This window comes from Euprymna scolopes, chromosome 29 (genome assembly GCF_053919585.1).
Source record: "Euprymna scolopes isolate OS-2025 chromosome 29, ASM5391958v1, whole genome shotgun sequence".
NCBI classification, from domain to species: Eukaryota; Metazoa; Mollusca; class Cephalopoda; order Sepiida; family Sepiolidae; genus Euprymna; species Euprymna scolopes.
The window spans coordinates 16,053,031-16,068,633 of record NC_136510.1 but is presented as its reverse complement, the minus strand read 5'-3'; the positions used below and the strand labels follow the sequence as shown (position 1 = coordinate 16,068,633).

At 37.6% G+C, this 15,603-nt stretch overlaps 1 protein-coding gene across 2 annotated transcripts in view; it reads right to left on the bottom strand.

The window, feature by feature from the left end:
- Positions 1-15,603, bottom strand: part of LOC145252504 (copine-8-like) — a 157,202-nt gene that overhangs the window by 99,327 nt on the left and 42,272 nt on the right. For both annotated transcript variants that reach the window (XM_080112010.1, XM_080112009.1), the window contains exon 2: positions 12,112-12,152. In XM_080112010.1, coding sequence (XP_079968136.1) covers positions 12,112-12,152 — 41 coding nt within the window. The remainder of the gene's footprint in view (positions 1-12,111; positions 12,153-15,603) is intronic.

The window sequence follows — 15,603 nt, the reverse complement described above, 5'->3', positions numbered from 1 at the left end:
CTATGGCTTATCTAGATGACATCCTTATAAGAAGTAAAAATGTGGAAGAGCATAAGATCCACATTGGCAAAGTATTCGAGAGAATATCAAACTATGGATTGAAAGTGGCTCTCGAAAAATGTAATTTTGGGATGGACAAAATTGAATATTTGGGACAAGTGATTGATCGAAATGGTAGAAAACCTAATCCTAATAGGACTGAATGTAAGAAAAAAAATGTAAGGAAAAATTCAAGATGGCGCCGACTCTCTCTTTAACACGGTAAGATATCCTCAACACGGCACAAGAAGCAACAGCCACACGATTCCCCAGCCAACTCAATCGTCACTCCCCCCACGTCTTTCCCCTCACCCGCTTTTATCGTCATTCTAGGCCGGCTAAATTTGCATATTCCGAGAATTCGTGTGACTTTGCGAGACATCATACTTTACAAAAGACGGCGGTCGCCATCTTGGTCCTCTTTTCTATTTTTGGTCGGTAACGCTGAGCTGGTCTCGAGGTAAGTCTTTTTCCCCTCATCCGTCTCTCCCACGTACCCACACAACACGCAAACACGCGGGCGCTTATCTCCTGGATGCACGTTACACTCCCCCCTGATCTGATGATCACATAGAGAGCACTGGGGGGGTGGCCTTTTAGTGCGTGTGCTTCTGCGAAGAGGTACATTCACTGTTTCAGATTCGGGCTCTGGATCTGGTTCCGCCTCATCAGATGAAGTATCGCTATCAGTCTCTGGAAGGGGCTCACTGAATCCGTGCATCGGCAGCTCATCGCTAGACGCTTCACTGCTTTCTTCTGTAGTTGTATGACGCACCTCGGTAGCTGGGCGAAGATCTCGCACATGTCGTGGGGTTCCATCGACCAAAACAGACTGCTGGCTAATCACTCCAGATATGTGTCCTCGCTTAAACTTGTCGGTGCACCGATTTCCTGGAGGCCGCACCCACACTGGATCTCCCACTTCATATCTGTTATATGTTCCCTTGTCGGTTGGCTGCGTAGTGTTGATTCCCTTCACTCCGACTCGGTACGTGTAAATAGCATTCGCAGGTGCGGTTGAAGGGGACGTCCCGTCCTTTGGCGTAATGTTGTACCAATATGTTGCTTCCGCAATAGTACATCGCTTCCTGGCAGCAATTCTCTTGATGCTGCGATGGCTTCTTTCAGCAATGCCATTTCCTGATGGCACATGCGCACATCGCAACCGTAGACGGACGCCCCACTCATCTAACAACTGCCGGACTTGCTGGCTACAAAACGCTGCATCATTGTCAGTCAGGAGCTCTTCCGGCGCACCTCGCTCAAAAAAAATGGATGATAGGTGGCGAACAACATTTGCTGAATCCTGTCTGGTCATCTGCCGCCACACCGCAAATCTCGTAGGCCCGCAATCAATGAGAGTTAGAAAGGGCTTGCCACTGTAATGGGTAATATCCATGGCCAGCCGCTGCCACACACTCTCAACTTCCAAGCGACCCTTCTGCCATCGCTCTGGTGCAGGATCAATAGACTGGCAAGCCTCACAATTTCTGACGATCTGTCTGACATCCATCTTGGTCACTGCTGGGTATGCACGCCTCACAAAATAAAGGGTCCTCTTGATACCCGGATGTCCGCTCTGTGCATGAATTTTTTGTATTTTACATGGGTCGATTGCAACTGCACAAGATCGAGCAGTAATCTCCATTCCCATATTCGCGGCTTCATACCATTTGTGAGGTACATGGGTCAGTTGGTCAGCACGATTACAATGTGATGGCACCAGAGTGACGCTCAGTGATAGCCCATATTCAGATACCAGGTTTTTTAGCGTGTCTAGCCTTCTCCGTATTAACATTTCGCTTGCTGCCTTGGTACGGATTCGTGTCCGTCCTGAAAGTGTGTCAGACACCCAGTGGTAGACACAGAGAGAATCTGTGTACAAGGTCAACTTCTTAGACTGCCACTGCAGGGCCAGATTTACCCCCTTTACAACAGCGTCCAGCTCTGCCAGGTTGATATGCTGAGAATCTGTTACGGGCCGCAGCCAACACGCATCCTCGAACACGTTTCCTCCTTGCTCCAACGATACTCCCAACGCCAAAGAACTGGCATCAACCCACACACCTACGTTGTCTCCGTTAACACACCACCGCCCACAGGCAGGGTCCTTCTTGTTCACTCTCTCCAGTGTCTCTTTAATCATCAGAGTTAGTAGGACATCATCGGATATGTCATCCCAACCCGTGGTTGTTAAATTTGCTCTGCGTTTAATCACACCAACAGCTGCGCGGAGCCAGCCACAGACCGGTAAGTGACCAACAAGTTTTCCACACCAAGAAAAAACGGTCCGCCTTGTAACGAGGTTGGGGATGCTTGGAATTTCACTGCCACGCCTCCATTGTAGGGTGCCATCCTCTTCATAAACATCCAATCCCAATACACGTGCTCCTTCCCTTAAACGTTCGGGATTCTTGCATTCCAGACCAAACTGAGCCAACTTTTCTTTGACACACGACGCAGACTGTACATCTTCATTGACGTATACGTCATCAATGTAAGCTGACGTTGAGTCCCTCATGGGCTTTTCTTGGGACAATACTGTGTTGACAATAGTCTTCATGATCTGTGGTGCCACATTTAGGCCGAAGCCAAGGCGTGTAAGGCAGTACCTCTGCCCCTGGAACCAAACTGTCTGGAACGGCCACAACGTCTCATCAACTCGCACCTGTAAATAGGCTTTTCGTAAATCCAATATTGAGACATTAGTGCCTTTCTGACGCCATTCCCTCAACTTACTGGCGCATACGTCAGCATCGGCAGTGTAGGCTTCAATATGCTTGTTAAGCTCCCTATAGTCCAGCACGGGCCGTACTTTTGACTTGTTATGCTGGACTACTGCCATCAAGGGTATTAGACCCTTCAGAGGCCCAAGCTTGTCCTCAGAGTAGGGGATTAACCAGCCATCTTGGATCCACGCCTTTAGTTCCCTTTCGTATTCTGCTCGGGCCTCACTGGGTATAGGGTACTCTGCAACCCCATTCTTGAGTTTAGTCGGTGCCATTCCCTCGGTCCACTTCCAAGATGCAATCCAGGCCCTCTTGCGCGAGTCGTAGTCCACTGTAAAATCCGGCCGATCGATATGGAGCGCTGCACACACTGGGGCCTCTAAGAATCGCACCTTTCCATCCCGATGAATTGCGACTCCCCCCAGCACCTTGATGGCATCGTATCCGAGCAACAGGTCAAACCCCAGGAGATTTCCTTGGGTCACGAGCACATTGATCTTAGTGGCTGCACCGGTGTCCGTGTAGATCTTGACAGTTCCAGCTCCACAGCATGTCTGGGTCTCGCCTCCTATCGTGGTGACTTTGATCTTCCTCTTAGTCCAACTTGGACACAGCCTGGTGCTCACTATAGTATGCGAACAGCCTGAGTCGAGAAGTGCTGAGCAGGGTATCCTGTTTACGTAGACGGTTATTACTGGTTGCGCCTTGTTCAAATTTTGCTCGGGGAGCAGGGCGGCGCTGACGTCCTCTCCCCTGATACGTTTCCCGCACAGTTTTGGGCTAGATGCCCCAAACCGCCACACTTAAAACAGCGCACACGCCCCCTGTTGGTGCAATTCCTTGCAAAATGTCCGCGTCGGCCGCAGCGAAAACATTTCCCATTGCTTGCAGGGTTCTGATTCGGAATCTCCCGAGCGCCAATCTGGCCTGTCTGTGTCGCCATCACAACTGGTTCCCCCAGGTCCTCCTCATCTTTGATGATGGCTCGAGCACGTTCCATCAAGTGTTCCATGGTCGTTGTTGAAACGCTGGTTGAGGCTCTCAGTAGCTGCTTCACCCGAGTGGGAAGGCCCGCCACAAACGCGTACGCAAGCGTCCGCTCCGACACCCCTCCACCGAACAGAATTGCGAGTTTCTTTAACTCAGCGAAGAAAACGTCCACGCTTTCCTCCGGTAGAAGTTTTCGGGAAGCAAATTTTTCATAGGCCGTACAAGGATCCATGGCAAATGCCTTGTACAGCGCAGCTTTAATTGCGGTGACATCTCCCTTTTCGGCAGCACTGAGTTGCTGATATACACTCAAGGCACCCCCAGCCAATCTCAGGGGAATTACAGTGTGTACCCTTTTCACCTCACAAAGGTCGCACGTCAGCTCGACCCTTTCAACCCAGTCGACGATGGACGTGGTCCCGTCAAACTCGGGTATGAGCTTTAAGTCAAATTTCGACTCGGTCATAGTCCTAGAGGCCAAATGGCCGAAATAGCTTGTAAGAAAAAAAATGTAAGGAAAAATTCAAGATGGCGCCGACTCTCTCTTTAACACGGTAAGATATCCTCAACACGGCACAAGAAGCAACAGCCACACGATTCCCCAGCCAACTCAATCGTCACTCCCCCCACGTCTTTCCCCTCACCCGCTTTTATCGTCATTCTAGGCCGGCTAAATTTGCATATTCCGAGAATTCGTGTGACTTTGCGAGACATCATACTTTACAAAAGACGGCGGTCGCCATCTTGGTCCTCTTTTCTATTTTTGGTCGGTAACGCTGAGCTGGTCTCGAGGTAAGTCTTTTTCCCCTCATCCGTCTCTCCCACGTACCCACACAACACGCAAACACGCGGGCGCTTATCTCCTGGATGCACGTTACACTGAAGCAATCAAAAACATGCCTAGACCAGAAAATATAGTGCAGCTACAGTCATTTTTGGGACTAGCAAATTATTATAATTCTTATATCCCAAAGATGCATGAACTAAGAGCACCTTTAAACGAATTATTGAAAAAGAATAAAAAATGGCTCTGGACAAAAGAATGTGATGAAGCATTCCTAAAGATTAAAAAATGTCTGTTATCGGATTTAGCACTAGCTCACTACGATCCGAAAAAAGAATTAATTGTAGCAGCAGATGCGAGCGAATACGGTTTAGGTGCTGTGCTACTACACAGACTCAAAGATGGATCGACTAAACCAATTATTCATGCCTCAAGGGTTTTGCTACCCGCAGAAAAAAATTATAGTCAGATAGAAAAAGAAGGTCTGGCAATTGTATACGCCATGAGGAAATTTCATAGGTTCATCCATGGAAGATTTTTTATATTGGAAACGGACCACAAACCTTTGTTATCTATTTTTGGTTCCAAAAAAGGAGTTCCTACTCATACAGCTAATAGGTTACAAAGATGGAGCATGATTCTGTTAAACTACAATTTTAAAATGAAACACCTAGCATCCAGCAAAATTGCACATGCAGATGGTTTGTCCAGGTTGATCCCAAATAAAACTGAATTACTTGAAGAAACTGTTATAGCTGCACTAAAAGAAAATGAACTAACAGATATATTAATAAATACTGTTAGGGAACTTCCAGTAACACTTGAGGAAATAAAGAAAGCAGCAAGAACAGATGAATACATTAACAAGATAAAAAAAACAAGTGGGACAAAAAGAAAAGAGGAAAGGATTAACCGTTTTTCCATTTTCAAAGTGCGATGAAACTCTAATGTACGCAGATAGAGTGGTAATACCTCAAGTATTACAGAAGAGAATTTTAAAAGAATTCCACATGGGACATCCTGGAATCTCCAGAATGAAAGCACTAATGAGAGCATATACGTACTGGCCTGGAATGGATCAGGACATAGAAAAAATGATAAAATTATGTAAGGGTTGCCAACTAGCAGCAAAAGCGCCGCCCATTAAGACGCAACCTTGGCCTAAAACAGATATACCATGGACGCGGATCCATATAGATTACGCAGGACCTCTAAAAGGATATTATTACCTGGTAATAGTAGATAGCATGTCGAAATGGCCAGAAATTTTTAAATTCAAACATCCTACAGCGGCAAACACAATAAAGGCGTTGGACGAGGTATTTGGGCGTTTTGGCGTACCAAAAACAATTGTTAGTGATAATGGCACCATGTTCAAAGGTCAAGAATTTAAGATCTACTGTGAGTCAATGGCCATAGAGCATGTCACAACACCAACTTATAGCCCTCGATCTAACGGACAAGCTGAAAGATTTGTCGATACTTTTAAACGAGCGTTAAAAAAGAACGATAACATCGACACGGAAGAAAAAAGTCTTCAGAAATTTTTAGCAGTATACAGGATAACGCCTAATCCGAATACAAATGCAAATTTATCCCCAGCGGAAATAATGTTTGCCAGAAAAGTGCGCTCTGTGTTCGACCGGTTAATTCCGAGTAAAAAAGTAAAAAAAAGTGTAAAAGATAATGGACGATACAAGATATACAAGGACGGGGATAAAGTTTTTTTCAACAATTATCGGGCAGGGAAGAGTTTTTGGGAAGAAGGCATAATCTCAAAAAGAATTGGAAGAATGGTCTACATTATAAAAGGTCAGACATTTTCCCACAAAAAAACATATAAACCAACTCAGACCCCGATATATTGAAATAGTTAAAAACAATGAAGTACCGATGGAAGTACTGTATGACATTTTTCACATAGAGCCTCCAAAAAAGGAAGCACCAGTAACTGAAAATACAAGTCACTCTCCAAAATCCAAAAATTCGCAAACGCAAATTTTAAGGAGAAGTGAAAGAAAAAGAAAAAGAACTGAATTTTTTGGACAAAGTCAAAAAAGAAAAAAATGATGAAGCGAAATTCTAGGGAAGAATTTAGCTTGGGAGGAAGGTGATATAATGGACTGATCCAACACCCCTCAAATGAATGGACTGTTACGTCTATAAAAAGACAAGCAAACTCTCCTCACGTGGGAGACAGAATTAAGTACTAAGCTGTCAATGGACGCTTAGAAATGTGTGTACCTTTTTACCTAAATAAACCCTTTCTGTACAACCTCAGTAATGACTTGTTATTCATATAATCTACGATATAACAGTTTTATTTTAATTATTTTTTCAGAGTGTGCCATTTTGTATTTCCTAAATTTTATATTTTTAGAATTAAGTCTGTTGAATGAATACAAAGTAACATTCCATTTTTTTTTTTTTTTCAAAATGTTATTTTTCTGTTTCAAACAATTTTTTTTTTATAATTGTTATTAACATTATGCTGAAATGATGCAAAGAAAAATATTGGCTAGTCAGAACTAAATATTTGTTAAAATGATAACTATCAACAGTAAAAATTGATAAGCTGACAGTCTTTATTATGCATAAGAAAAGATTAGAGGGACTGTTTAAGAGAGAATGAAAAAGCAATGAATATTTTGTACCATCCTATTTCTAAGAATATTTACTTTATTTTATTAATTTTTTGGAAGAAATTACATTTGGTACTTGCTGATTAATTGAAGAATTACTCATTTAACAGAATTGTGAGGATTTGATGTCGACCAAGTCTACCTTCAGATTAACAAACATCTAATATGGCTGTGTAATAATCCAAACAGCCATGCAAGATGTGTTACTTATCGCTAAGTAAAAAAAACCTTTAATGATTCGAAATAATCTTTAATCCTCGACCGTTTTTAAACAGATTTTTATACAAACCTGGATTACACACATTTTGGATTTTTAATTTGAATCTATTTGTCAAGAATATAAATCAAACTTTTTCTTATGGGAACATGGGCTATCATTTTGTCTTTAAAATACTTGAACTCTCCATATCCCTTCATCTGGATTTTTAATCTTTGATTGTTAATTCACTTTTTTTTATTATTCATTTTATCCTCCCCCATTAAATGAACGCGTTGCACTACAAAAAAAATTTTTTGTATTTGTAACTAGTTTTCATATAATTTCAATGTTTCAATTTATGCCAGTACCAAAAGATTCATAACTTCACTATAATATTCATTTGCGAATACCTTTCCTCTGATAAGAAGAGTGCATTTCCTTAAAAGTCCACAAATTAAGGAAATTTTAATATATCTCATTTGAGTACCCTGTCGAACAATAAATTCATGTAAAATATAATTTACAGTCTTAAATTTGCATTCTATGACAAGCTCTAATTCCTATCTTGGTTGTATTGAGCTTATTTATTTGGTTGGGTTTACTATATACATATTAATATTCACTTTAAGTTTACAGAAGCTTTTGGCTTGTAAATTGAATTTTTACTTCTTGAGATATATATATCTATATATATATATATATATATTTATTCATGTTTTTTTACATAGGTGGTGCTCGATAAAATCTGCTGGGGAACCACGAGATAAAAATTTATGAAGGCACTTTGAAAATAAATATCAGTTCAAAGTGTAGTATCTGTGCACGTAGTCCTGTATTTCTGGCATCTCTGAAAACGAGAGAAATTCTAAAGAGAAAGTAAGGAATATGTTTTTAAAATGATTAAAATGATCTTGACCATTAAAAGATGCTTGAATCCCCACATTAAACCAACCATGTGTCAAATCCTGGTAGGGTGGGAGATGCCAATAAAGTGTAAGTGAAAAAATAAAAAAACAAAAAGAAAATAAAACAGCTTGTAACTGAAATTGCAGCATTTAGTTATGCTAATTAGTTAATAGAATGAAATTAAATTGTCATTGAACTAGCTGTCCCCACCCAGCATTGCCCAGAAGTGTATTTACTTGCAAATTCTTATTGCTTTGATTTTTTGAAACTATACGCTTTATTTTGTTTGTTTGTTTGTTTTTTGGGGGATTTTTTTCAGAGAAGGGAAGCAAGTCTGTAACGGATAAACAAAGAGTTATATTTTAAAAAAAATTTTTTTCCAAAATATTACTTTTATCATCCAAATAAAAGAAAAGAATTTTGTAGTAAAAGAATACATAGTTACCTCTCAATTTTTTTATGGCAGTTATGCAAAGATAAATCTCACCGAATACAACTCAAATTACATTATATATATATAATGAACTCATTTTTTCCCCTATGATTTTGACCTTAATAGGATTAAAAATCAAGACATTTCATGCAAATGTAATATGCACAAACTGCAGCACAATATATGAGGTGTGTTATAGACATATTACCTCTCCATTTCCTCGATAATCATAGATTCCTATATTTTTTTTGGTGAGAGTTCACTGCCATAATCAGTTAAAATCAATGGAGGTAGTAAAATCTTTTCTCTCTAATTAATTCCTCCTTCCCCTGTCACCAATTACAGTTTCTGGAATCGTTCACAAGGGACATTTACGAAGGAACGCCGGTTTCGGTTTCTTTTACTTTGTAGTTGCTTAAAAAAACTGGAATGGAGTTTTACCGTGCATTTCCATTCTATGCTCCCTACTGGGTGAAACGCACCACAGAATTAACCGATACCGCTCAACATTTCGTTTGGTAGTTGCTTGAAAAAACTGGAATGGAATTTTAACATTCCTTTTCGTTCTATGCTTTTCACTGGGTGAAACGCACCATGGACTTAACCAAATCAAAGGATTATTTCTGCCATTTTTTTTTTCGCTTTTCGCTGTTTTTTTGTTTTTGTTTTTCCGAACATGTTCATTTTTTTTCCTTATTTTTGCTTTTCCGATTTTTTTTTAAAGAAGTTTTATGTTTGTTCGCCGTTTTTTTTTTTTTTTTAGTTTTTCTGATCTTTTTAAGAAGTTTCACATCGTTTTCTTTTTAGAAAATTTAAACAGGGTTATTACTTCGCTTATTCTTTTCTTTACCCCCCCCCTTACACACACACACCTCCAAACACCCAGGCAACACCGGGTACCCTCGCTAGTTCTTAATAACATGGACCAGCATTCAACAGATAAAACGGCTTTTCTGTTTATCTTTTTCTAAGGAAGAATAGATTGATAACTAAAATATAGAATCTGACCGACATTTACATTATTATATGCTGTTCGGCATTGCCCGGTTGTAAAATATGCTTAAATATATTTTAATTCATGCAGATTTTGTATTTATTATAATGAAGAAAATTCTTTATTGATTATTATATTGTACCCAGTATATACAGTAATTATTTCAAAAGTTAGAAAAAGAAAATATCCTAGGTGCCATATGCTGGAATCGAAACTAAAACATTTTTAGTGCTCCAGCTTTAGTGGTTATTTAGCACTTTGGTCATTATTGTCCGAGCTATCACCAAATGGATAAAAAATGCTAAAAATTCAGTGGCTTCAAGCTAAAAATGTATATGTAATACATGTTCAGAAGTTAATCAATCTACTCCTGCCAAGGTCATTTTTTTTTTCAATTAAAAATCTTTGAAAACCAAGAAATGTTAAGAAAATATTTATTAAATGATAGACTCATTTTTTTTTATATATATGATGTCTGAATTTTCAGTATAGAAACATACCTTTATCAAGAGTAGAAGACTGCCCACGTTAAAATATTTTTTTTTTTTTTTTTTCTCTTCATATTCTGGTGGTATTAACCTCAGGAGAGCTGGAGCCCTTGTGGAGAGAGAGGAGTGACACCTAGTTTTGCTGGCGATTGTAGTAGTCTTTCAACTTTGTGTATACACCGGGTCAAGCGGGAATTTCAAATTAGTTGGGTTTTTTTTTTCAATTCTGGCCGCTTTAGCAGTTATTTTACAGGTTAAAATCCAAAGTGTTCCCGTGATCCAAATACCCTATATATCAAATTCCAAGTCTGTAGACCAAATATTTAGAGAGGAATTTGGTAGAGACATTTCGCACACACACTATATATATATATATATATATATTATATATATATACACACACACACACACACTTGCAGGGAGACCCGGTGTCCGGGACTGAATGAAGATCAACAAATGTTCCACCCTCCCATACTTTTATTGTCATCGAAATCCGTGAAATTAACCATCTTTTAATGAAATCAAATGATTACTTGCTCTAGTTACCTGCCCCGCAGTGTACTGGGAAAGAAATTCATATGTCTTCCTGCAGTGACTTTGTCCACGATACATTACAGTGCAATGTAGACTACAATGTAAAGAATCTACTGTTGATTTTATAAAATTATTTGTAAATAATGGCTCCACTTAAAGTATAAATGCAAAAGTATCATGGTTCAATTATGCTGTAAAAAGGAAACATTCATTTTGAACACACCTCTGTCTTATGAACGAATCTACAGTTGATTTCATAGCTTTTATTTCTACTTGTGTGGCGATAAAAGTCTTAATTTTGGTCAAAATCAGACTTCTTTCTTTAATCAGATTTTTTTTATTAGCGATTTTCAATACTGATCAAACGCATTCTGATACAAAACTTGTATAAACACTACCACACACATCAAGTAACTTCATGTGAAAAAAAAAAAAAAATCCAAGCATTTCCGAATCCATAGGAAACGAACTCAGAGAGTTTCTTTTATATAATAGTAGAGATATAGATTATATAACATGTCTGTGTGCTAGAATGTTTTCATCCAAAGTTCTACACAATTATGCAGAATGTAGAAACTATGCATGAATAGAATTCAGCATAATAATAACCAATCATCTAATAGACTCCGTGACTTAGTGGGGGATGCCCTTTTGCCTTCCCCTCTCTCCTACAGAAGAGACATTGCAAGCCTGTCTTTGTTTTATCGTTATTTCCATGGCAAGTGCTTGTCTGAGCTCCAATCTCTGCCCCCCCCTCGCCAATCTTTCACGATAAACACCCGTCTAGCTGAATCCACTGTCATTAATTTTCCCCACTCTTTATCTGTGTCTAAATCAAAACGTAGATTCCATGAGCAAAGCTTCTTTCTTAGAAGTGCACGACTGTGGAACTCTCTTTTGTTTGCCTGTTTTCCACCTGACTACAACTTGGATGTCTTCAAGTTCAACATAAACAAATTCCTGATGAACCGCCCCCTTAAGTAAGACACCTTATCAAATCTCCAATATTAACGATTCCTACAATACTATCCCATTGATTACTATACATGCAATAATTCTTATCCCCAAGTGGCTTTCGGGCCTTGATAAGTGATAATCTCCATGTAAAAAAATAAAAATAAGAAACTACAAAACAGGAACAACATTCGTTTTTCAAAGAGTATGCAAATTAGTTAACATTCATGTACTTGCTTGTATATCCATGACTGAGTATATTAAGTTTGTTTAATAGTTTTCAAATAGAAAAGTAGGCTTCGTAGGAGCAAGAGAAAACTCAACTTTATAGGTGAATATCAAGTGTGTGTATGTGTGTGTAGATTATTTTCCTTATTAAATTGAATTTAAAATTCAAATTCAGATGATTGCACACTTACTTGGATCGGATTTAGAAAAGACATCTGCATCAATTAGTTTTCTGAAAAAGACAAAATGAAACAAAATGAGATTTTTTAATAAATATCAATTAAAAATTTGCTTTTATTTAAAGATCACCATTTGTAAAGCATGAGGGTTGTTGTTACAATGGAGATAGGGATGAGAAGAGAGAGAAATAGTAGGCAAGATAGAGAGAGAGAGAGAGAGAGAGAGAGAGAGAGAACAAGAGAAATAGTAAGCAAGAGAACAAGAGTGAGAGATCAAAAAAGAGAGAGTGTAACCAAGAAAGGGGAGCACCAGAAAAAAGGAGCGAGCGCCAGAAAAAAGGGAGAAAGGAAGAAAGTGGTAGAAAAAAAGGAAGAGAGAAAGTAACAGAAAAAAAAGGAAGAGAGAGAAAGTAACAGAAAAAAAAGGAAGAGAGAGAAAGTAACAGAAAAAAGGAAGAGAGAGAAAGTAACAGAAAAAAAAGGAAGAGAGAAAGTAACAGAAAAAAAGGAAGAGAGAGAAAGTAACGGAAAAAAGAAAGAGAGAGAAAGTAACGGAAAAAAGAAAGAGAGAGAAAGTAACGGAAAAAAGAAAGAGAGAGAAAGTAACGGAAAAAAGAAAGAGAGAGAAAGTAACAGAAAAAAAGAAAGAGAGAGAAAGTAACAGAAAAAAAAGAAAGAGAGAAAGTAACAGAAAAAAAAGAAAGAGAGAGAAAGTAACAGAAAAAAAAGAAAGAGAGAGAAAGTAACAGAAAAAAGGAAGAGAGAGAAAGTAACAGAAAAAAAGGAAGAGAGAGAAAGTAACAGAAAAAAAGGAAGAGAGAGAAAGTAACAGAAAAAAAGGAAGAGAGAGAAAGTAACAGAAAAAAAAGGAAGAGAGAGAAAGTAACAGAAAAAAGGAAGAGAAAGAAAGTAACATAAAAAGAAGGGAAAGAAAGTAACATAAAAAAGGAAGAGAAAGAAAGTAACATAAAAAAAGAGAAAGAAAGTAACATAAAAAAGGAAGAGAAAGAAAGTAACATAAAAAAGGAAGAGAAAGAAAGTAACAGAAAAAAGGAAGAGAAAGAAGGTAACAGAAAAAAGGAAGAGAAAGAAGGTAACAGAAAAAAGGAAGAGAAAGAAGGTAACAGAAAAAGAGGAAGAGACAGAAAGTAACAGAAAAAAAGGAAGAGACAGAAAGTAACAGAAAAAGAGGAAGAGACAGAAAGTAACAGAAAAAGAGGAAGAGACAGAATGTAACAGAAAAAAAGGAAGAGACAGAATGTAACAGAAAAAAAGGAAGAGACAGAATGTAACAGAAAAAAAGGAAGAGAGAAAGTAACAGAAAAAAAGGAAGAGAGAAAGTAATAGAAAAAAGGGAGAGAAAGTAATAGAAAAAAGGGAGAGAAAAGAGGGAAAAAAAGAGCACACGCAATCATATCAAAATATTCCCAAATTTTAAATATTTATTTTCCTCAAAAATTCTTAATTTGATATGATCCATAAATATCAGGTTATCAATTTTCTTATTTAAATTCAAACACTTTATGAACAAAACAAGCAAATAAAATTTATTGACAAACGTTGTAGTTTAACATGGTAAAATAGTCAGTTTTTCTTAAATTAGGTTAATTAAATCTGAAAACAATTTCTGTCGATCCGTGGATTATGCTGCACTTATAAACTATGCCATGTCGATAACTTTCACAATTACTTCAAATGCCCAGATCAAAATAGTGAATGCAATATTCGTGCTGAAACTGGACAAACATGCTGGTCCAGATGAGACTAAAAACTCACGGCTGTCATAAAAAAAATGTTAAAGAATAAAAGTTCTCGTTAAGAACTACCACAGAACAGCTTTGCAATGCAATGATAGTGTTTTTATTGTTACAAGAGCATGCAAAGTCGCCTTCTTTGAGTATTTTTATGATTTCTGTTAAAGGGAGCTAATTATGGAAGTTTATCATATGTCACCTTTTAATTTTTCCTGAATTTCTTGTAAAATACAGCATCTTATCCGTTGTGCTATGGATTTGTGGCGCAACGGATAAAATGTTGCATTTTAAAAGAATCAACTTTGGAAAAGAAGTCAAAATAGTTTAGGCTAAGATTTTTCCATGTATTATTTGTAGCCATGGCGCAACAGATAAAGTGCTAAGTAATAATCAGTCCTAAGTGATGATCTTCTGAAGATTGAAAGTTCAATCCGCAGTACGTGCAATAATAAGAATACAATTACAAATTACTTAAGACTTCTACTCGGTTTGATGGAACAAAAGCAATCTACAGAATATATAAAGGGTTTAGTTTTAAATTTTGTACCGATTCCCGAGTTCAAAAAGAAACACTTGAAGAAGGTCAGAGGTTACATCAACCGAAACAGTGTGACAATAACTTGCAAAATGAGAACAGTAGTCTAAAGAAACAAAATAATCCCAATTGTAATCCCTTTTGATCTCTGTTCATTATTGTAGTATTATCATTCCACAACAGTTTTCCTTCTCCTAAATTAGTTACCCACACAAGTTGGTAAGGTTGGCTAATAGATTACTCGAACTGAATCAGCACAAAAAAAAAAAATATATATATATATATATATATATATATATATATATAGTTTGTCTCAAAGTTCATTTTTCAGTTCAGCATTTTCGCTTTTTAAATCAACTTTGAGACAAACTATTTTCATGGTGATTCAGTTCAAGTAATCTATTAGTCAACCTTACCCACAAGTTTTAAGAGTTTAGTTTACACTACCATCTACCAGTTTGTCCAGAAAATTTGTGCTGAGTTCTCTAGAAAATAACATTTAAAATATATACCATTAAATAATTTTATTAAATGCACAGGAATGGTGGACTTTTAGTATGCTAAACATTTCTGCTAGTCATAGTGTTGTGCAACACGAGTTAATCTCGATGTCTTGATTTGATTGTCATCTGTAGAGGCCTTAAGATCTTCACCATACACAACAAATATCTTGTTTTTTGAGAGGGATTTTTGCCTTTATGGAAATAGAAAAGCACCAAGTGCCAAAAATGGGTTTTACAATCTGCCATAAAATAAACACATTAATTTTTAACTTTCTTTCTCAAAAGATTAGACAGAGTATACTTTGATCTATCAAAGGATTTTCATTGGTACATCAAACTAACCAAAATAATAGCCCACCCGTTCAAAAAGAAAAAAAAAAAAAAAATGCCAATGAAATTGTTAAAATTCCACTTTTTTTTTTTCAATTATATTTGGTAAAAATAAACTTGACTTGTCCAAAGTTTTAGTCATTAATATCCAAATCTTTTTTTTATCACTATTCAGTAATATGAAGGCACTTTGGTGATTAGAAGTGTGATCTTGAATGAAATTCACATTGTGGAGTTAACTCAAAATAATTTCTATAAAAACAATCCTTTTTTGGACTCCGTTGATTATTGTAATGAGGGGATGTTATCACTCCACAACAGTTTTCCTTCTCCTAGATTAGTTACAAGCACAAGTTGGTAAGGCTGATTAATAGATTACTCT